The sequence below is a fragment of the Melospiza melodia genome, chromosome 12 (genome assembly GCF_035770615.1).
Source record: "Melospiza melodia melodia isolate bMelMel2 chromosome 12, bMelMel2.pri, whole genome shotgun sequence".
Lineage (NCBI taxonomy): Eukaryota > Metazoa > Chordata > Aves > Passeriformes > Passerellidae > Melospiza > Melospiza melodia.
Window position 1 is genome coordinate 9,335,326 of NC_086205.1, and position 23,633 is coordinate 9,358,958.

The 23,633-nt window shown below is 40.2% G+C and overlaps 1 protein-coding gene across 3 annotated transcripts in view; it reads right to left on the reverse strand.

Moving 5' to 3' along the window:
- The window catches only part of STAG1 (STAG1 cohesin complex component), a 150,779-nt gene that overhangs the window by 90,599 nt on the left and 36,547 nt on the right, over positions 1 to 23,633 (reverse strand). For all 3 annotated transcript variants that reach the window (XM_063166706.1, XM_063166705.1, XM_063166704.1), the window contains 3 exons: positions 21,824 to 21,958; positions 14,637 to 14,739; positions 5,454 to 5,618 (listed from right to left, as the gene is read on the reverse strand). In XM_063166706.1, the coding sequence (XP_063022776.1) occupies positions 5,454 to 5,618; positions 14,637 to 14,739; positions 21,824 to 21,852 (297 nt within the window). In that variant the 5' untranslated portion in view covers positions 21,853 to 21,958. The remainder of the gene's footprint in view (positions 1 to 5,453; positions 5,619 to 14,636; positions 14,740 to 21,823; positions 21,959 to 23,633) is intronic.

Sequence of the window (23,633 nt, forward strand, 5' to 3'; positions counted from 1 at the left end):
TATACAGTCCTAGAAGTACTTCTTCCCAATAAAACTAAGGGATTTATATTCTCCATACAGGATTATCTGTTTGGCATTTTGTGTAAATACACATTTCTATGCAGTAAACTGGGCATTAAATATGATTACACAGGGAAATCAGTGTAACATGTTGCATTGAACCATTTGGGAGAAAAAACACTACCAAAAGAAAAGAAAACCTCACTATTCTCTTGGGAGAATCTTAGAATGATAAATGTTAACTGGCATTACACTGAGTACATAAAAGGTACTGGGAAAATTCTGCTTTCAAATGGACTAAAACCACAGAACTCCTGAGGCTGGGCACCCTTGCCCAGCACATCCACACTACTCAGAGCAGCAGCTCCTCACCTGAGGGCCCAGAAAAGGTGAGTGCACCTTACAAAGCTCCCACCAAGAAGATTTTCTAAGGTGGACAGAACTCTTGCAGGTGCTCATCACTCACAGTTGACATGTTACACATTTCCAAGGGGCTGTGTCTGTTTAGGCTGAGCCAATCATGGCCATGAATGATGCCACAAAGCATCAAAACTGCTCCTAAACATTGAGCACCAGAATGAAAATATACTTAGAGGAGTGCTAAAACAAAATGGTTTTATTCCAGCAAGAGCTCCATCAATTTATTAAAACACCTGATTCTCATTCCTTTGCTAGCATGGTTTGTAAAGGGCTCACAGATCACCCCAGACACATCAAAAAAACATCAACATTCTACAAAGCAAAAGAATTCTCTGCCTTCAAGTATAATGAGTACTTTCAGGTACAAATGCTTCCACACACTGCACTACTGGCACTTAACAGCAAAATCATCTCACATCTTATTAAACCACAAAGGAAAAGAAGCCTTGTGTGATGACTGCAGAAAATTTAATTTGGTATTAAGGGATACTCTTCTAATTAATTAATGCTTCATTTGGTGGCTAAATTGTTCCCAGTGTAACAACTATAAAAACATGTACCTAATTTTTATTTTTTTCTTTTAATTCAGTACCATACAATCAAAAGCACAGCAAGATTAAAAGCACAGCAAGAAAAAAAAAATCTATTGAGAAAAATGAAGATGCTAGTTTAAATGTTAATAACAGATGCAGTAATTTTGCCCAGTAAACTTTAGAGACTGCACACTCAAACTCCTAAGGAGTTTCTGAGACAATCTGGGCAAACCCTGAGCTATTATCCATCCTTCAGCTGGAGAATCCAGCAGTTAAAATACAATAAATTACAATTAAACTAGAACACGCATTTAACACAAAAAGCATGGGTAATATTTCATAGATGTTTGTATATTTTTAATCTTCAAAGACCTTCACTTTCAGAAATAGCTGAGGGAGACACAGAGATGTGATCTGGCAAAAATCACTTCTAGAGGGAGAAAAGAAACTCTGAGAAGGGAGAGCCATTGAGGCCACTGAGAACAGGCACCACAGTGGCCCTGAACTGCCACCAGTCAGAGGTAGGGAGAAAACCCAACATTTGTTTTTGCCACCTCATTCCCTTTCTTAGCTGCCACTGTCAGAGACAGGCTGTTGGATTTTTGGTGTAATCCAGCTACAGCTGCTCTGATGTTCTTAATCTCAAGGATCCATGTAAAAACACATGTAATTCCTCCTGCATAAGGTAAATATGGTTCTACAGTCACTCCAATCAGGAATAAATCTGTCCTACTGCCAGAGATGGACTTCTCAAGGCAGGGTAAGCAGTGCTACAAATCAGCTTTACTTGGGCAGCGAGGGAACCTCAAAGGACACAAATCCATGTGCCAAGATGTGCAGGTGAGAACAGTGAGGAACCCCGTGCATCCCTGATTTCTGGAATGACAAGGAAGAACTGGGGGCACCATGAAAAATTCCATTTCAACACACCAGATAATTGGATACTTTCCTTAAAATACTTGCTGGCATATAATGGAGCCATATTTATCCTGAACTATATCTAATCAACACCAAGATTACCTTTTATTACCTGAGCATAAGCAGAGGCAGCAATTTTTACAAGTTTTTTCCCCTCAAAATCAGCCTGTGCTCTGTAGTGAACTGCTAACAACAATAAAGGGTGACTGGTAATGCATGGAACATTGCAGAATCATCAAGGCACAGATCTGTTCATGTTGTGGTACTGAACTCTTCCTACAATTACTGATGATCCATTCTCTCAGATGTTTTAGGGGAACAGAAGTCCTTTGCAGATGAGAAAGCAGAACACTTCTATGCTTGGTTTGACCACCAGTAGTACAAACTTCATTACAGATATCTGCTCATACCTCATGAGAAATTGGCAGTCTGAGTCCTAAACAAATTCTGATCTCATGACAAGTTCTTTATTCCCCTGTCATCTTAACAGCAGGGTGAGAGATCAATGCAGAGATGTCTGAAGATTTTAGCTACCAGTCAGTCTCAGCCTGGGCAGCTCAGCTGGAAGAGCAGAGGCTCACCCAGGCCTTCATTCCCACCAGTGGGCAGCTGAGCACATGAGAAATGCTGATAGAGACCCTGCTGCCTATGGAAGTTCAGAGCAGGGAAATGTAGAGGATAGAGCTGTCACCATAAAATGGTAGAACTAAAAACTGAATCTATGGAAGAGATAAATGACAAAAAACAGAAGAGTATGTTTAACTGTGAAAACAAAAGCCACTATAGAAGTTCTATGAACAGTCCTAATGGAGTAACACTTGAAAGTGTACCTGCAGAAAGCATGAGCAGGTGGTCATGTCACACTTCATACACAGAGAGCTGCTGACAGAACAATTTCTGAAGCACTAACTGTACAAAAGGTTACAGAGCAAATGAAAACCACTGACAACTGTCTGATACCAACTTAATGTGGGCATCAAATAGATTTACAGAGTTCAAGCAAGACACAAGCTACACCCCATGACAGAGGCAAAGATTTTATGCAAAGAGCAATCCTGGAGTTATGTATACTTGAAATAGAAAAATTAAACTGATTTTATTTCCCTGGAAGGAGCAAGCAGCAATAAGCCTGAAGAGAAGTAATAAATGAATCCTGCTGTGAGAACCAAAATAGAGATGCTTAGAAGTGAAAATTGAATTCAGCAACAGACTTTTATGAATTGGCATCACAAAGCCAGAAAAATCTAACAACTAAAAAAAATTCTAAAAGCAAACAGCAGGAGCAGATAGATCAGAAACGAAAGCACAAGATTTCCATGCAATCTCAGGATATAATAATTAAATTTTCCTGGGTTTTCACTGCCGGAAGCAAACTTAGGAGCACAAAAAAAAAGTATGTTCATATTACAGGGAAAGAACTAAATATTGAGAAATCATATGTTTGGCCAAATACAAATATATGGCACTTGTTTGAAAACTATAATATTGACAAGATTGCTAAAATTGAACAAAAAAACCCGCATCAAAACTATGAAAAACAAAAATGCCAAGCATTCCTAATTGTTACATCAAAACCTCTAAGCTATTACAGAAAAATATAAGTATAAAGACACTTATAAGTTTGGTTTATAGAACCTTGGTTTCACGTGAGATGATTGTCCAGAAGTGCAAGTTAAAAAGTATTAAATCACATTTTAATTGCATTCTCTTTCCTACTATAGGGTTTCTTTAATTTTTAGTCTATTTTTACCAACAGTAAATTTTTCAAAAGTGCCCAAGCAATGCATTCTCCTGAAATTAGGGCTCAAGTAGTTTATGCCTGTTGGCACCCAAGGCCTTCAAACACTCTGGCCTATTCCTTTACTATTTGCATATAATCCCTCCCCTGCATGGATGGTGCTGTGTTCTTTCTCTCCTACCTGCAGGTTGGGCATGTGTGTGTCTATGCACATCCATATACAAATGCATGCACATGCAACACATGCAATATCCACATGCATATACAAATTCTCCACTTCCCAAGACAATTTCTTTGTATCTAAACTCCAAAGGTTTCTTAATACAAACATGCAACTTTTTTTTTTGCATTTAATCTGCAAGAGATTTGTGTCAGCATCTCTTTTGAAATAGATAACGTGTATCAAAGTCAATTCCACATACACACAGAGTCATCAAATATCAAAGCAATTGCTCATTCCTTTCTGTTTGGCTTCTGCAAATATCAATAACTCTAAGTCAACTATACTACATAAAGTATATTGTATGTTCTGTACCACAGTAAAACCAGAAAATAGACTCCAGATGTTTCCTCAATTCCTGCCAAAAACAAAATTTGACAAAGTGCTGAAAACCAAACAAAGTTGGAAGCTCTGTTGTAGGAAAAAAGACATAAGAAATCTATAGCTTTGTTACAAGTAAATTTGTTCTGTCTTCACCTACTAGATAAGAAGGGTCAATCCTGAATAAGTGTCAACACAGAAACTACTACAAAAAAAAAATTCCCATTTCCTTCCTGTGTATTACTTCTTTAAAACTAAACCTCATATTTTCCACAGGTTTGACACAGAAAATTTTCAACAACTTTCACTCATTTGCAATATTTGATTTCTGTGAGACTTAAAAGAGGCCTAGGTTTTAGCTACACTGAAAGTAATATTGAGAATGGGACTTAGGAGATAATTTTCCTAATTTGTACTTTTCTCTTGTTAGTCAGCATCAAAACAAACTAACTGATACTGCCTAAGTCCTGCGTTGTTGAAATGCAAAGTAAAGGAGGTTTGCTTAAATAATCCATCAGAGCAGGAGTGACTGCTGGCTTTGGACTGCATGGGCTGAAGAGTGTTTTGGGCCCATTGTTTCTCCTTTGCATTTCAAAACCAAGAGCTGCAGCACAGCAGCTTACAAAAACCACACAACACTCAAAACCAATCCTCTGTGCAAGGTCTTGAGGTGAAACTCACCCGGCCCCACACATCCTGTAAAGGCCTCTGAACCAATCAAAACATAAGAGGGTAAGAAACATTTCTAGAGATAACTAGGACAAGCTAATTTTACAAAATAAATAAAAATTTGCCTTCAGGATGTGTCAATGTTTTTCCTCAGACCCAGTGGAAGTCTAGGCAAATAGCTTATCCCTCACCTGCTGTCCTTTTGGGGACAGCAGGAATGCAAGTTCCAGGGCAAAGCACTCCAAACTGCTTATGTGAGCGGGTATTCTTGACAAAAAGAGTAAACAAAAAAACCCTGGATTTATCATTATTTTCATATACTTTTTGCCCATATAAAGCTTGCTACAGGCTATGCTTTGAGGAACTGCTTAATATCAACATATATTTTTAACTTAGGAGTAATGAACAAAATAATGGAGGATTTTAAACACATGATCCTGCCAGGTCTCTTGTTCTTCAGCAGGATACATGACAGCCCTAAATCAGAACCCACTCAGTCCTGTACTTTATCCTACACAGTCTGTTGGACCAATGCAGTCATGAGAAAATACTACTGTTCACAAAAGCATAGCTTGGACTGGACTCCAGTCAGGATACACTGAACTGTGAGGAGGAACACAAGAAGATATTTTACCTGCATAGCACTCTTCCCCAGCTTAACCACCTCGAACAAGGTGACAGGGTCCCCCTCTCCATTCTGCTGCGGGTGGCCGTTGGCTCTCCCACGACTCGCTCCCCGAGCTCCGGCGTCGGAACGCCCCTTGTCCGCCGGGGACTTGCGGGGCTTCTTCGTGGCAGACTGGGCAAAGAAAACCAGCAGAGGGAAAGTTCATTATAGCTACATCTGAAATCACCCTGGGTTTCTTTATACACCCAGCTTATCTTTATAATCCATAAATATTACATGGTTACACCCTCACACACATTGATACAAACAAAGATCACGGGATGAGCCAAGCTGGAAGGTATCTCCAGAGTGTCCAGCCTGACCTCCTGCTCAGAGCAGGGTCAGCTAGGATAATAAATCAGGACTTTATCCAGTCAGTACATATAATTTTATTTATCAGTAGTTATTGAGGGGCTATTTAACAGCCACTGCCATGCCAAGGTAAATAGTGGTCACTCCAAGACAGTGGTGAAGTCCCAATGCTGGAGTACCTGTTGATGGCAGCCCCTGTGTAAGTCTTACAGAGACATTGAGAACTAATGATCTTTCTAAGACAGTAAGTTATTAAAAATACATTTGCCACATTAACATTCATTTTCTGTATTTTCATTTTCATACAACTTTTATAAGAAACTGTGTACATAGTCAACTCCTCAACTCAAATCACCAAATTTGTACAGCCAGATTTAGTAGATCACCATAACAGCCTCTTGCTTCAAAATTTTATGAGTTAAAACATCTTCTCTTTGAGACTAAATTACTTAATGTAAATTTTCTCTCTGTTCTTCAAGGTTTGAATCAGATGGTATAGACACCACCTGTCAAGACTCACCTACTGAACAGTTTGCTCTGAATTTAAGTCACTTGTGAAACAGACAGGAAAAAAAAATTCTGGGGAAAATAACATCAGATTTCTTACTTCCATATTCTATTCTTTCTCCCTACTCTGAGGCAAACAAAAGCAAAATCTTCTGTTTTCCACAGAACAATGAAGCTATTGTGAGGAATTATGTTAAAGAAAACAACACACAAGCAACTCAAAGACTAAATTTTGGACAATATCCTCATGGCATTTACTGAAGTATATTGTCAGCTGAGTTTTTATTAATGTTTTTAGTAAAGAAGACAAAGTCAACATTTTCAGTTGCATATTACAGTGCAGACACGTTGAGAACTTTACTGCAGAGGAAAGAGATCTAATTTCTGGCAGAGCTGGTAGAAGAAGTTCTGCATGTCCAGTTTTCCCCATGCTTTAAAAGGGATCACTGCTTCAAAAGAGGTGGGGCCAGAGGGCTGAAGCAAAGGGCAAGGTAGAGTGCAACTGCCTCTTGCAAATATTCAATTAAGGACTTGCATAGAAGTACAAGCTGGAAAGCTTAAAATAATGGTACAATCTCTGTGAAGTTTTTTGGATAACATTTGCACTTAGGATCAAGAGTATCTCCCTCAATGAGTTTTTAAGTATGTGCAAAGCTGCTTGTAACACTAAGAATATTATCAACATAGGAAATGTATAAGTTCTACTGAGCTTGAAAGAGACATGTGATCACTACTTATTAAAATGGGAAAGAATTAGAAGTAAATTGACTCTTTTGAGAGATACAATTCATACACTTATTCCATCTGGGAGACAATAAACACTTCACCTAGCTACAAGGACTGCTAAATGAAAGCTTGAATGCAAACTGATGCCCTCCATAGAAACTAATGCAAGGCCCCCTCTAGACAGTTTTTCTCAACATGTAATTGAGAGAGAGGCATTAAATGCTGCAAAAATAAAGAGAAAAGAAGTAAGAGATGGATGTGAAATGCACACATTCAAAGCTACCTTGTTAATGAAAGCAATGAGAAAAGCCACCTGTTTGAGTACCTGAGCATGAGTACTACAGACACAGGCTCCAAATGTGTAATCCCTAGGCATGTAAATGGCCAGTTCAAATTCCCTTTGTCAGGTATCTTGGGAAAGGGGAGGTGCTTTGACCAGGGTTTCCAGTCTGAACTGGAAGGGTGAGATCACCACCAGCCCTCAGAAGAGGTACAGAAATTACTGACACATGTGCTTCTGACAAATTACTGGGTAAAGCCAGGTTCTTCAGACTGAGTAAATACCTCAATATCCTGGCCCTGAATTAGCACCAGATATATCACTGAGACTATTTGAAAAAAATTTCTCTCTGGTGTAGATTTTCTCCTGACAATGAGAACATCTCTCAGAGTGGAGAAAAATCTTGCATCTAACAAAAGCCATTGTGTATCCAAGCTGGGGTAGCAAAATTCAGATGCAGGATCTGTATTGAATCCTGTGTCTAAAGACAAAACAAGTAGACAGGATGCTCCACTCAAGACTGAAGAAAACCCAAAATGTGAACTTTGAGCTAGGCAAGGTTTAACATTATCTTCAGGTGGAAAGGCTTTAGTGAAAGGGCATTCACCCCACAGCATTTCCACACAGCAGGCGTCTGGCCCAAGTTCAATCTCACTCCAGAGTGTAAAGATAAAACAAAGTCATATATAGGTCCTCCAGCAACTGCCTTGTGCTCTGAAGTTTTGCAAGCACAAAGCACATGGCAGCCCCTTAGTCATTAACACACAATATTACAATGCAGCTGTCAAACATTATTTGCACATAATGTCTCTGAATTTACAGCAAGAAACTTTGCAGGCCATGTTGACAGGCTTGAGCTTCCTACAGGTTTCTGCCTCTGAGCACAAAGCTCAGTAGAAAATCCTACTTCAAAGAGACCAATCAGCCACTGGAATAATCTCCACAGGGAATTTGGGGGTTCCTCAACATTGGACACCTCAGATTCAGCTGGACAGCTGCTAGAGCATCTTTTCTAGATTGTGTTTTTGCCAGGCAAGGTTGTACCAAATGATCTGTGAGGTTCCTTTTAACCTGGTATTTCTATGATTGTATCCCAGGATGGAGACATCCCCCACCACCACCAGAGCAAGTGAAGGAAAAGGCAGGACTGGTACATCTGCAGAAACACAGAGAAGACTCAATCATGATACAGAGCATCTGTGGCATATCTCCAAAGGCAGGGTGCTCTTGGAAGTGGAGTTGCAAAAGCCACAAATCTAGAAATTATGTTTGGCTTTGAGGATGCCAGGCACAGGTAACTGTGCATCCCAGAAAAGAGACACATGCACTCACAGGAAAGGGTGATCCTTCTGCAAAAAACAAGGAAACCTTTTCTGCAATGCCATGAAGAGTTTCCACACAGAAACAGCCCTGCTCAAGAACGAGTGTAGCCCCAATAAACCCGTCAGACTATCACTGACAGCTGTAAAATGAGATGTTTCAGAAGATCAGACTGAATTTGCAGCAGGTCTGCTCCCATGGATCCAACAAATACTCATCAAGACACAGGAAAAACAGAACTGCTGAGTCCTAACAGGAGCAAAAACTGTGATTATTGCACACCATTTTACAGCTTTGAACCAGAAAGTTGCCCCCTGAAGTGGGTGAATTAGGACTGCCAAAGGGAGGGATAAAGCAGCATGACACAGTAAGAATGCTTGAGGCTTTTTAATCATACACCACAGCTGAGAGGCTGCAGTAGTTGCATTTGTGATTTCACTCCAAAACCCAGGACAGCTGGGCTGGTGTGCTGTCAAAATGGACTGAGGTGCCAAATGATAACAGAAATTACTGATGACTTCAAATTTGTGACAGCAAAAGTTAAGGGTTATATAAATGGCCATATTGACTGTCACATGCCTCACCTGTTGCTTTAAGGCTCAAATGAATGCAAACAGGAAACAAAATACTCACCTACTCACCTTGACTGCAATTAAACTACAATGCTGGCAGTTCAAGATTTTGTAACAAATTAGCTACACAATACTTTTCCTTTCATGTCTTTAAAATTACTGTGAAGAAAATAGTGACCTACATTTGTAAAATCAAGTAATACAGTGAAAATTGATTCACATGCTACAAAAAAAAAAAAAGTAAAAGTGGCTTGACATTTTCCATTAACTGTCCCCAAGCTGATGTGATGCACTTCATGAAGAAACAAAGGCAGTGGAAGTCCTAGAGTCAGTAACTCCTCCCAACACACCACCTGAAAACAATCACCTGTATGTGCATTCACACTGTGAGTCATTTAGAGGAATGGATACCCCACTTCCCTGGCAAGGTGGGAGAAAGTTTTTAACCCCCACTTGAGTAAGACTGAAGAACTTGTCTCTCCAAGGCACCAGCCCCTCAAGAAGCCCTGTGTTACAAGCTTGTGTTAAGTGGAAGAATGGTAATGCCTGAGGTCTTCATGAGTTAATCCGGATTAAAAAACCACTATGACACTTTTCATACCATCCTCATGGTAATCTAGGGAGAAGGTTCTTGGATTCCCACAGTCCTGTGGACTGTTTTGCTTGTAGAAACAAACAAGGTGCTCCCTGTGAAAAGTTTCATCCTACAAATAAAGACAGGTGCAGGTCCCCTAACACCCAGAGCTGCTTCAGCTGCAGCACTTGCAGTTTAGGACAAAAAAAGCTGAGGCAGTGTTGTCAGTGGTGGTGCAATTTTTCACCCTTATTTAAAAATCTATCAAGAGCTCTCAAAGTCATCTTAAAGAATCAAGAGAGTATGCTGTAAATGCGTGAATAATTTCAATTCTTCTAGCTGATGTATTTACTACCAAAAAAAAAGAGTATTTCCACAGAAAAATGAAGAATAGAATAGATTGCAAAAAATACAAGAACCATCCCATCAAAAGCTTAAAAGGAAAACATCTAATGCTACAGGTAACAGGATAGAAAAGTGTTCACAAAGATGCTATAGATGCATTGCATTTCTACTGAACTACAGACTCCCTTCAGTTGTAAGGGACAGACCTAAATCATCAGGCAGGCAAGCTGAAACAGGACACTGATGTAAATCACACCAACCACAAACCTCCACTGTATGAAAAGAAATTTTTCTAAGAGGATTCCTCCCTGTTATTAATCAGGACACGTATGACTTGGAACTAGAAGCAAAACTCAATCCCCTGCTGTATCTAACATCTATACTACAAGATTAAATAAGGCCAGGAATCTGCTGCAAAGTTAAAATTCCCCATGTAAATGCAAAGATAAGGCATTGTGGTCTGTCTCCTCCATACCAAAAACTACAAAAGGACCTGAAGGCAAAATTGTACAGGCTTTGCTTGCCACAAAAGCATCAGAAGTGCCTTGTTTCATCTTGCTTTAAGTGGAGAAAGATACACTGTGGCTCTGAGTATAGGATGAGAGAGAAACCAGCAGAGATTCCCAAATTGCCACCTCTGGAACAGACAAACTGATGTTTCTCCCTGTCCTCTGAATTAGAGATTAAATGTGTCTATTCCTACTTTGAATCTGTAACACAGCCAGGGATCTCTCTCACTGCCTCAACCTCCAGCAGCTGAGGTTTAAGCCAAGCTATTCTGAGCTCCTGGGAAGGTGAGGCCAGGTAGTTTAAAATAAAGCATGCCAACAATGCTGAACAGAATGTTGATCCAAAAGAGGAGACAAAAAAGGATGGATAAATAACTGATCTGAGCCTGAGCTCACTGATGTGAATGCTACACTGCATCATAAGCCCTTGGGCTTTCAAATCCCCTGTGCAGAACAGGAGAGCACATCCATACCCATGTATTTCAATGATGCAGCAGACAGAGAGGGCACTTTGGCCAATATCACCCAGAAACTTCAAGGAGGGGACTGTTAGAAGTCACTCCTTAAACAGAGTTTATTAAATTCTATTCCCTGAACTCATTAAATACATACCCAGACAGTACCCTCACATACAGCATCACAAACATGTGTACCACAATACCCCACTGGCTGGACAGGCTCAGCTCTAGGCAGGCACTCCATGGGCATCTCTATGAGACTCAGTGCTTAGAAGGGCACGTGGCCAAGAGGCAGCCCCAGGCACTGGAGCAGGACACGGTGCAGCCCCTGCAAAACTCACAGCAAGGGCCAGGGAGCCCAGGGCAGTCAGGCTAGTTTCTGAGAGCTATTCTGCAAGACCAATGCACTTCATCTATTTGCAATTGACTGTCTAGCCTACTCAGTCAAGTACTCATTAGAACAGTGCATAGAAGTGAGGGGGCCACTTGAAGTGCAGTGTTTTAGAATGGAATGACTTGGATTGAAAGGAAATCATAGGGATCAACTAGTTCCAGGTGGTTTAGAAAGTGAAGGTACCCCCAAAGCATTGCAGTTCTCAATGCACTGAAGAGGTATTTGCTACAAAAGGCAGTTTTTCAAATGAGCACCATCTTCTTACAAAGGTCTCAAATCTGCAGAGAATGTCTTTCTTTGGAAAACAATCTGGAAAGTCCCCTTGTAGTAGTGTATCTTTCTGATAAAAGGTCAAGTCCATTCTGTGACACTCAACAGAAACCTGTTTAAAATACATACATATATTTAATGGAATATATTCTATGCAGCTCTGTAATAGGATCATGCAGCCTCCCTTTCCAAGAGGTCAGCATGTTTATGGCACATGTGCCACTCTAGCTGTGATGGCCTAAGGACACCAGCAAATCAGCATTTACAGGAAGAGATTAGATCATAATATTTAAGTTAGAAAAAATCCCAGGCACAGAAATCAGAAGAGCCTTTGGGCTACCATTCTTCAGATCTAAAACAAATTAAAATCATCTAAGCTAAATCTAATCTAAGTTAAGAAAAACATTTCTGAACTTCACTAAACCTTTTAATCTGTTTCACATTTGACAGTACAGGTAGGTGGTACCTGTAAGGAAACAAAACCACGGTAGTGAAGAGTTATGGGGAAAATATCAGAGCTACACCATCTGTAGGAACCAGGCAATTCGTCTGAGGGAAGTGGCTGGGCTGGCAACATGGCTTGATAAAGCAATACAATTATCAAGTCCCTGGCTTTTAACATCAAATAATACTGTAAATTCAATTGCCTAGATTAGCCTTTCCAAGGTTTTTGCATCTATCTTCCAGTCATTATAGTGGCTTTTTGCTTTTGGGGCTTTTTTTAGAAGAACCAAGGGAGAAATTTATCATGAAGTAAAATGGAATAGGCACCTAAGAGAAGTTGTGCAGTCTCCAGCCTTGGTAGCTTTCAAAATCCAACTGCAAAGGCCATGAGCAATGTGGTCTGATCCCAAAGCTGACCCCACTCCAGGAGGCTGCAATGAGACCTGCTGAGGCCCATTCCATAAACGACCATATGGGTTTTCCTCTGAAACTCTCCCAGTCCTAATACACACTTTCCTGAGATTTTGGGGTGGAGGTCAAAAGGGAAAGTACAGCTGAGCAAATTCTTCCAAATTTTGACAAACTACAGTTTTATAAAGGCCACTGTATTTGTTTCATTCTCTATTTTCTTCCTCTGAGTTTTAAGACTGGATTTGGAGGTTTTTGACTCCTCTTAAGCATTAAGATAAAGCTTCCACAGAATTCCCCCTGACAAACCTGAGGTCTTGCTCCTTAGCAGCAGCAGTCAGCTCACAGCCCATCACTTTGTGACTGAAGCAATGGCTGCTGCCTCTGCATGTTCATCACTTGACAATCACACCTAATGAGCCTGGAGTTGTTCTAAGCAAAATGAGCAATTCCTCCCCTAGAAACCTGATAGCAGGACCAGCAGAGTGCTTCAGCAAATGTTCCCACAGGAGCTACTAATAAAGTCAAGCAGAGGAATGAGAAATGCTTTTTGTAACATTCACCTTTCCCTTCCAGTGAGTATGTGCTCTCCCTGGTGTTGCTATAACTTGAAATTGTATATTGTGACAACATTCTGGGTTAGCAATCAGGTTGCACCAGCCTGCTTTTTTATTAGAGTTACAAAACCCCATAGGTTTGCTAATTAAATATTCATAAGATAATTTTTCATTTTATCCTTTGCTTACAAGCTATGTAAACAGATAAGCTGTTCTCTTTAAGCAGTTCTTTAAGGCATGCTCTGAAGAAGCTTCATGCTCATGAGCAAATCCATTTGTCTGATGAAGAACACAGGAAAGTGTTTGAAAGCTCTCAAAAAGGAAGACAACATGCCCAGAAAAGACCAGGATTTAAAATGTTGGCACCTTGAGTAAAGCCAGAGACTGTGATGCAAATTGAAAACCAACATGAAAGAGGAATTTGCTCCAGCTTGGCCAGCATGCCTGAGAGTAACCCATGGATCTGTCCATTCTTACATTCTCACCAACCCCATGGTTTGAGATAAGCTTTAAGATCAAAGCCCTCAGGGTTAAAAAAAATATCACCCCCATCTACCAGTGCTATATAGATATATGGCACATTCATGCTGTGAGTTTATTCACAGAACAACCCTAAGAGGTGAATCAAGCTCATTAACAACAAACACACAAGTTCCCACCAAGTCTTACTCCACACTGGGTACTTCAAGTGATACAGCCAAGGGAACTACACTGATCATCTTCAAGAACCAAGATGAAGGAAAACATGACACACAGAACTTTCCCTTTATTTTCCAATGAATTGTCTATTTTAGAAAACAAACGAAAATAAAAGAGAAAGCCTCCCTAATACCCCAGGTAATAGAGAACTGTTTCTGTATGTTCCTGCTGACAGGCCAGCAGAGACAAAAACAACCATATCACCCCTGCACTATGCCAGGGGATGTGCTGAAGCTCCCAGTCTAGAAATAGGATGCAGTGTGTGTCAGTCACATGACATTTAAAGGTGTTAATAGATTTTCTCAGGAATCTAGGAAATATCAGACTGTAATTCTTCCACTCACATGAAGGGATTATCAGTAATAAATGGATGGCTCAAATGCCATTTGTCACTTAAAGTCCATCACAACTTTCAAGAAGACAGTGGTTGTACTTATTGAGCCTATTCTCATATCTGGAAGAACATTGTACTGACAATAATAACAAAACTGTATTGTTCATGAAAGCAGCTAGCAAAAGAAAAAATTAATAGTTATTATGACATCATTTTTATGTCCTTTTTTAAAGGCTTCAAACATTGTTTGCACATCAATTTGATAAATATTTCATACTACAAGTCTTCATGAAGTCTGACATAGGACTCATTAAAAGCCTATTTATGTGACCACAAGATGATCAGATGAAAAAGAGTCTGCAGTCAATTATAAATAGATGCATAACTAAACAACAATAAATTAAATAGATGCATAACAAAACCAAAATAAATTATACATACTGGAGGCCTGCCGGGACGGCCCCTTTTTCTTTTTCCTTTGACTTCTGCTTCTTCAAGCTCACTGCCAGCATCTGAATGTGCAGTAGTTTCATTTGTAGAATCCCTAGGGGGAAAAAAATTACATAAATTCAAATGATCTAAAATCAACTAGTAGTTTGTAACTGACCAATTAAATACTTAGTCCTGAGCCAGAAAACAAACAACAACAAAAGTCAGCATTAAAAGGCTTTCCCCATTTATTCTGCAAACCAAGGAAATGAGCATTGTTAGCCCTGGCAGAAGAACTTCCCTTTTCATCAGCTGCAATGTCATTTTATTGACTGGAATTCTTTAAATTAATTTTATTTGAAAACACGTTACACTTCAAAACTGGCAATATTAACCAGCACATGCTCAATTCATCAATCCCACAATGTATTCACTTCCTTTTACTCTTTGTAGCTGCTTCTGAGCTGTTCTCAAGGCCCCAAAAGCAATGTGGAGTCCAATCCAGCTGTGTCACCATCAGCACAGTTACACAAGGTCCCAACACAGCTCTCAGTGACACCCCAAGACAAGGGGCTTGGGCAGCTATTCATAAAGAGGATTCATTCTGCCCCAAACCCAAAAACTCCCTTTGATCTGAAGACATTGATAATTTTTGCAATTAGAAAAATATTTTCACTTGTATAATGGAAAAGCTTTGACATTGCTCAACTCCTGTTAGCTGAAAAGCTCAAACAACAATTTGTCATTCGTTGCCATTTCAGATTTAAGAGAATGATAAGAAAAAAATCTCCCCTAATTTTCACCACCCCTCCCAGAGGCAGAGCCAGAGGCACAGGTACCTCTGTGCCTTCTAAACTCAGATTGTAATTGATCTTTTGAGGCATCAGACCTTGCCCAAGAACAGCTCACATGCCAAACCACACCTGGGCTTTATTTTTACTGTGCAAGACCACCAGTGCACCAGATCTCTATAAATTTTCATTTGCAACTAAAAATGTCCTAGATTACTCAAGGATGGGTCAAGGGTAGTTATCATCATAGACTTCTTTAAATCCAAAATCATTTCCTTGAAGTGAAAGGAGTTCAGTTGCTGTGTTACTTGTGCAAAGGAAGGTGAAAACCAGACCTATTCCATATTTTACAGAGCCTCAAACATCAACAGCAGCATCAGTGATCTGCTCTGGAGAAACTGAGAAGCTCCAGCAAGCAAAGATCTACACAGATCTTCCACCTTGTTTGAGGGTTATTTTGTATTTTGCTTTATAGACCAGGAATACTTCACAAATTTGTTGTATCACCAAGAAAGCTATTTAATAATGCAGAAAGATATTATTGTATCAGAACTGGGAATGTTCTCATACTCCTCTTTATTGAAATTAATGTATTGTCTAGGTCTGCTCTCACTCAAATAATTCTGCAGAACTATGATGAGTTTCTAATATTAAGACATTGTTTTACATTAACCTTTTCCTATTTGCAAGCACAAAACCACCAAGGGGTCCACAGAATCTTTTACAAAAGCCAGAATGCAGAAGAACATCTATGACTCTCTTTTACTGAAATTAAGTTCAGTGGATTATCTCTAGATACTCTATACACCCCAGAAAATCAGGCACCCTAGATGAAAAACCACTATTCAAGTGCATTTGAGTTCACAAATTACACACTTGTAATGCAGTACCTCTACAAAATATTGAAAATGCAGCTTTGTCGTGATACAATTAAAAAGCAGCTTTTGCACTTCATAAAACATGAAACTTGAAAAACTTAGCATCAAGCTATGTATTTGGAAAACCACACAAAAATGTAAAAAGTCTAAAATCAAATAAAAGATACCCCAAAGAGAGTTCAAAATTGCTTGGTAGATTAGGGCCACAGCAGAGGAAAGCAATGCAGTGAATACAGCTGGAAACCTGCTTATATAGATGGATGTACCCAGCCTTTACTCAAATGCCTCATCACACTGCAAGTCACTGACAAAAATGCACACTGGCTCACAATGGCAATTTTAATAGATTCTGAATACAGATGTAAGGAACCCCATAAAAATATTTGCTCCCTTCTGTTTCTACAGAAATTAAAACCATTCTCTCCATTCTCTATTGCTCTCTCTTAAAAAAAAAAAAAAAAAACAAAACCACCACCCAAGGCTTTTCTCTCTGGTTTGCTCAGATCCTTACTGGAGAAGTTCCAGGCATGGTGTGTCTACCTAAACAATACCCCCACTCCTGGGGAAACACTGAGCTTTGCTAGCTTATAAACCTGCACCCCCAGGATCATCAGGATAAAGATTTCTCTCTATTAAAAACAGATTCAGCAATCCTCCTAGGCAAACACCTCAAATCTTTCCCTAGAAACACCAGAGCTATATAAATAAATGAAACTCTACTACCACTTCACATGCATCTACTCCACAGAGAATTCGAATTTCTGCGATTTACAGCCTCGGTCCAGCCTAGCAAAACCTCCAGATAAATCTGCCTATTTAGCTCTGGAAATTTGAAATCTTTCCTAACACTGCATATGGAAGGAACAGTTAAGTTATTAACCATCTTCTAATCTTTGCCTTAAATAGACTGTTGCCTTAAACCTGATTCTCTTAATATTCTTCTAGTAAAACTTCTCTGATTTGCTGGAAGCCTCTTTGGCCATTTCCCTTTTTGGGAAAAGCTCAGTAAATTAGTACTAAGGGTGAGATTCATCTAATCTAAATTAGAGACATATGCAATGCAAAATACCTTAATGTACAAGATACCCCACACTAAGATCAGTGTCCAAAACTGGTCAGACAGTTGAAGTCTTCTAAATTTTGCTTTCTCTCCATTGATGATAAAGTGATCAAGACAAGCAGCTTGAATATAAATGTTTCTAATTAAACAAAGTAACTCTCACCCTAACAACATGGGAGGAAGAAAGGAAACTTTTTTCCAGCAAGAATGTGTGTAAGGAGCAAGGGGAAACCATCAAAAACTAGGTTCCCTTCAATCCTCACATTATTTGGAGTAGGGAGACACGATCAAGGACAACCTCCAGTCTTCAGCTGGTTTCATATTAAAATAAACATCATTTCAAGCAGCAAGGAATTCTGTTTGAATCATCCAACTCCTGCACACAAAGGTCCTTCCAGGGTGGCTGGGAGCCCTTTCATTTTGGGAGGCAGTGCCTCTTGTCTCTGTCCCAGCCCTGCAGCTGCTCTGGGTACACACACGTGCCCCTTTCCCTCTTATTTCTGACTCAGAGCAGCAGTACAGCATCTCCCAACTGCCTGCAGTCCTGTCAGTTTGTAACACTCTGAGAGGAGCAGCTGGCCAGCATCCATCTCCCTCATTCCCTACACATGTCACAGAACTGCTAAGAAGTAATTTATCTGGTGGCAATTATCCACATCTTAATAGAGCAGAATTATCCTATCCCCATTCCATGTGTGTGTGGCACCTGAGGGGGAAACCTGGGCTTAGTCACAATTGATCCTTCCTGAAGCTGGTGTGAGGGAAGATAACCTGGGCCGAAGGAAAGCTGCCTCATCTAAGGAGAGGTGGGAGTGCCTACAGCAAAACCTTTCCTCTGCTAAGGCTGCTTTGAAATGACAGAGACCTGAGAGAATTTGACAGAGGGGGGGGGACCTACAAGAGCAGAGCAAAGGAGGCAAGTGACACCCCCTTTTCAGGGCTCAGGTATACTCTGCTGTGCTTTCTGGTTTCTCTGGGAACTAAAGCATCCTAGAAAAGTGGCAGCAACTCCAGAATCCCTTCTAAAAACTCCAGATATTATTCCAGAGTTATAATTACTAACCCTTGAAGCTATCCATGTTAATGAAGAATTACCAGATTACTGGACAGCCCTTTACCACATTCATGCTTCTGAGAAACATGTTTCCATTAACACAGTAAATTTCACATCTCTGTAACACAAACTAAAATGAATTTACCTTTCTTCTACTATTCCACAAAGTCCTAGCTATAGCATTTATATACCATGCCCCTTTAAAAGCATACCACAGCAAAAACCTGTGTTTATGTATCAGGTTTTGTAAAAAAAAGGAACCAAAACACTTCTATAAGCTTTTATAGCTGTTGCTGAGGGGCTCAACATTCTGGCAGAGATAAATCCAGTAATTGCTATCACCAGATTCAGCCTTGTGAAAAAAAGCATTCATGAAGAAAAGTGGCTAAATGCACAGGCTCATGAATCATGGATGAATCAGTTCTCATGGCTGATCTTCAAAAATCTAAGGAGCCAACATGAGTCATGCCATTGAGAGAAGATTCATACCTGTCCATCACACAGATAAATACACTAGGTGCTTTCTCCAAACATCTGAAACATCAATAAGTGAAATCCTTGTCTTCACTGCGTTCTAATGCTACTTCTATGAATCTAGAAAGGTTAAAGATTCTCCTTTTATATTCCCTCAACAAAGAAGAATTTGGGAGGGAATATATGATATGGTCCTAAGCAACGTATATTAACAGATCAAATTGGCTTTTGGATTGTTTGTTTAAAGAGAGTAGCCAAAAAGATTACAAAACATTACAAAAAAGAAGTAGAAAACAAGCACAGGAATGGGAGATAATAATAATCCTTCAAATAATTCATTTAAGAGCTAGAAAGGAAACCTTGATGTTCTGTGTGCAACTGGACTGTGTCTTCCCAAATCTGTAAATGTGAGAAGCTAATACCCCCTAGCCCAAAAATTGTTTCAGGCTTCCCCACCCTGAGACAGCACTCTTTCTGATGGAAGCCTGACTGAGACCTTCTGAATTAGAATTTATCACTTTATTTGATACTTCATCCATACTAGCCAATGTTCTGAGCCCTCAAGAGAGTCCCAAAACCTCTATATGCAAATCATGCTGAGTTCTTTGAAAATGAAAGATCTCCTCTTGCTCATAAGCAATTAAAACTACATATATTGTTGAGGATGACATTTCACCAACACTTCATAGAGTAGCATTAAATTATTCCCAACTTTACCAGAAAAAAACAACATTAATGTTTTCTTACGCTCTTTGATTTGCTTAAAATCAGTGGCTCTGACTAAAGAATATTTATAGAATATTTAACATCCCTCAGGTTTTTCAGCAGGTGTGTCAAGTTACCAAATCCATTAACATACACTTTTTAACCTTAAACTCTGTGATATTCCATTCACTTTTTAAGTCCACTTGGATTCTTTAAGTGGGAATGCAATTTCCACCACCACAGATTTTCCTAGTTTTTTGTTCCTGGAATATTTCACAAACCTTCCCTCACTTCTTGAATGTGGCAAATCCAGGAAATATGAATCAAGAAAATGTTCTTCCACTACTAATCCCTAAGCTAACAGGAACCCCCTCAGGCTGACACTCCCCCTCAGTGCTGCCCATCAAGGTCATCCCCAGCTTTAGCCTATACTCATCCACAACTAAATTGTTTTAAAGAGGTTCTAAAAATACAAGCAAAAACTGTAATGCAAAGCACACTATTACTAAGGTCAGACAAATTTCTTTTCAATTGTCCTGTTTCTTAATTAACAGGACTTGAAGTCTTAGCTTGGAATGCCACTCAACCCTGATAAACTAAAGTTCCTTCACACCCTGAGGTAAAAAAAAATTAGAAAGCATTTCAAGCAAAAAAAAACTAACATTAGATAGTTACCAAATGTACCTGGTGCAGGTGCTTGGCACTGGCAGCAGGGTGGTGACAGAGAGAGCTCTGTGAGGGGATGGCGGAGGGGCGGCAGCCCTGTGAGGGGATGGGACAGGGGACAGCAGCCCTGTGAGGGGATGGGACAGGGGGGACAGCTCTGTGAGGGGATGGGACGGGGGCAGCAGCCCTGTGAGGGGATGGGACAGGGGGGACAGCTCTGTGAGGGGATGGGACAGGGGGGACAGCTCTGTGAGGGGATGGGACGGGGGCAGCAGCCCTGTGAGGGGATGGCAGGGGGGGGCAGCAGCCCTGTGACGGGATGGGACAGGGGGGACAGCTCTGTGAGGGGATGGGACGGGGGCAGCAGCCCTGTGAGGGGATGGCGGGGGGGGGCAGCAGCCCTGTGACGGGATGGGACAGGGGGGACAGCTCTGTGAGGGGATGGGACGGGGGCAGCAGCCCTGTGAGGGGATGGCGGGGGGGGGCAGCAGCCCTGTGACGGGATGGGACAGGGGGGACAGCTCTGTGAGGGGATGGGACGGGGGCAGCAGCCCTGTGAGGGGATGGGACGGGGGCAGCAGCCCTGTGAGGGGATGGGACAGGGGGCAGCAGCCCTGTGAGGGGATGGGACAGGGGGCAGCAGCCCTGTGAGAGGATGGGACAGGGGGAAGAGGTCCCTTGAGGGGAACCCGTGCTGGAGTGCTGGAGTGGGCTGGGCATCCCCACCGGGGTACGAGGGGATGGGGTGGGATAAAAGATTGAAGGTGAGCTTGGGCAGGGGTTAAAGGAACACCTGGTAGGTTTTGCCTTTGTTTCTCATCATCATCCAAACTCTTTTTAATTAGCAATAAATTAATTTTCTCCAAGCCAAGCCCATTTGGTCTGTTTTGATTTCCCTGTCATTACCTCACCCCATGAGCTTGCTCACTTTGTGTGCTCTCCTGCCCCGTGAAGAGAGGAGCAAGTTCCAGTCTCTAAAATTCCTTCTTAACTCTATTGGATTTCCTCTTCAGCTCCTCCTATTATAGACTTTGCCCTCTGTTCTTCCAGTAGCTCACTTTATCCAAGCACAGCCATGTTCCCATGTGCATTAACCATTCTTATTTCCCAGCAGGACCAAAACATGTTCATGACACTCGCTATCTTCAACTGCAGCAGGCAAAGGCTTTTTGCACAATAAATTCAGCTCATTGTAAGAAAATACACAACTGGAATGTACAATATGGTGTGAGAAAGTACACAACTGGAATATACAACATGGACCATTATGACCAAAACCAATACATGCTGCTGAAAGCTCACAACATTCAGAAGCATAAAAGTAGCAAAGACCTTGTTTTGCTTTGCACAGCAAAGTTAAGTCTCCATACATAGAAAGAAATATTTTTTAGATTAAGTGTTTTGCAGTTTTTTACACAGTTTTTCAGCACATGAAAACACAGGAGGCCTGGAACAGTCACACTAACATGCACTTATTCCAAACTTGAGTTTTATCCTCACAATCACCTCTCTGTTTACTTCAACCTTTTTAAAAGCCAAGATTTCAAATGTAGAGAGAAGTGCATACTCACTGTAGTACTGGCAAATCTGAAGTAATCATTTTTGCAGCACTCTGGGAAGTAAGAGCTACATAGAACTTCTTCTTAAAGTAATTACAAGACAACTACTTGGAAACCTCTTTCATGAAAAGAATGTCAAAGTCCAGTCTGTAAGAGAGAGAAAAAAAATTTTAGATGTGACTCCAAAATAGTAATACATTGAATAAACATGCTGTCAACAAAAACGGTCAATTTTGAAGTAGCATCACTATTAAACCACAATAACTTTAAAATGGAAGATCCCAAAATAGCTTAATCATATTCTTGCATTCAGTTTTATATTTCTGTTTAGGTAACTAAAAATAAAATAAATAAAAATTAAATAAAAATTTTAAAATAAATGTTCTGCATTACCTTCTATACTTCTTTACCACATATGTGTGTTTAAATGGCACTACACATATTCAACCAGACTCTCCGGCTCACAGCTTTGTGTGACTGAATTTCACAAAATATTCAGAACCTGTGCAAGGGTCTAAGTGCAGCAGGAGGTATTTTAACTTGATGAAACTGAAGTTGTAAATTTAAATAATAAAGTAGACTGCATCTGTCGTGTCACTACACCCACTAGCAACATTTCTCTACCAAAAAGACTAACCAAGGAGTTGACTAATGGCAGCAGATGTGACTTTACCATTAAATAATGGCACAATGTGACAGATTCAATAATCCTCACTGCAATAAAACACAGAACTGCCATCCTAGTCCTCTAGAAAAAGCAAGTTCTGGAGAAACTAAGTAGATTTGTTTCAGTCTCCCCTTTTAGAGGTCCTGGGCTAATATGAAGAGCTGCGTGGAGCACTGCAGTTCAGCAATGGCAAGGAATACCAAGGACTCAACTGTGTGTTTTTAAAACACAGGATATGTTCAAACTCTTTTATTTAAATATTAATTTCCTCTCAATGGGCATTTTTCGCCTGTGCACTAGCAGCTTTGCACAAGGCAGGAGGAAAATCCAGCCAGGAAGAGGTAACATAAACTGCACCAAACAAAGCAGTACAGCATATAAAGTATAACTTCCATCCTACTACACACATCAGTGTTTATTTACCAACTGTACAGAATGAACAGGCTTTTTTGCCTCTTTATATTACAATTCAAATTAGACTCACAGTTGCATACAACTAGTTCCTCCAGTACTTACTAATTTGTGTTACCAACAGTTGTACTTACAGTGCCTTATCATGAAATTTACATTTTTTATACCATATCATTAGCAAGCCATGTTGTTGCAAAACACATGTTCACAAACAAAAAGTTGGTTTGGAGTGAAAACCACCACTCCAGCATTAATGGTTTAAAGGGGTCAATACACCAGGCTGGTGTAAAAGTTCTCCAGTTTCACTATGAGACAGAAGTTAATCTGAGTTCTCCTTAAACAAAAATGTCATATACGCTATTTGTGCTATTTCCATAAGCATTTCTTCATTAAAGACACTGCTCATTACTGTGTTTCAAAGGATGTGATTGCTCCTAACAGGGCAATGACATATCCAGTCCATAACATAAAGCAACCACTTCAGACACTGATCAGAATTTATCATAAAGAAACACAGCATTAGATCAGATTAAGTTCTGAGTTGACTTCCTATATGAAAAAATAAAGGCAATGTTCAGATCTCTGAAATGGAGAAGTTCACTACAACTGGAACAAGACTGAAGAAAAAAGTATTTTTTTTGTACTCACACAAGCAGTCTCACACACATACACACATGGTTATGCTAGCTGGATGTCAAAGGAAACCTATCCATCTTATACCTTCAGATTATCTAACTCTAGCAG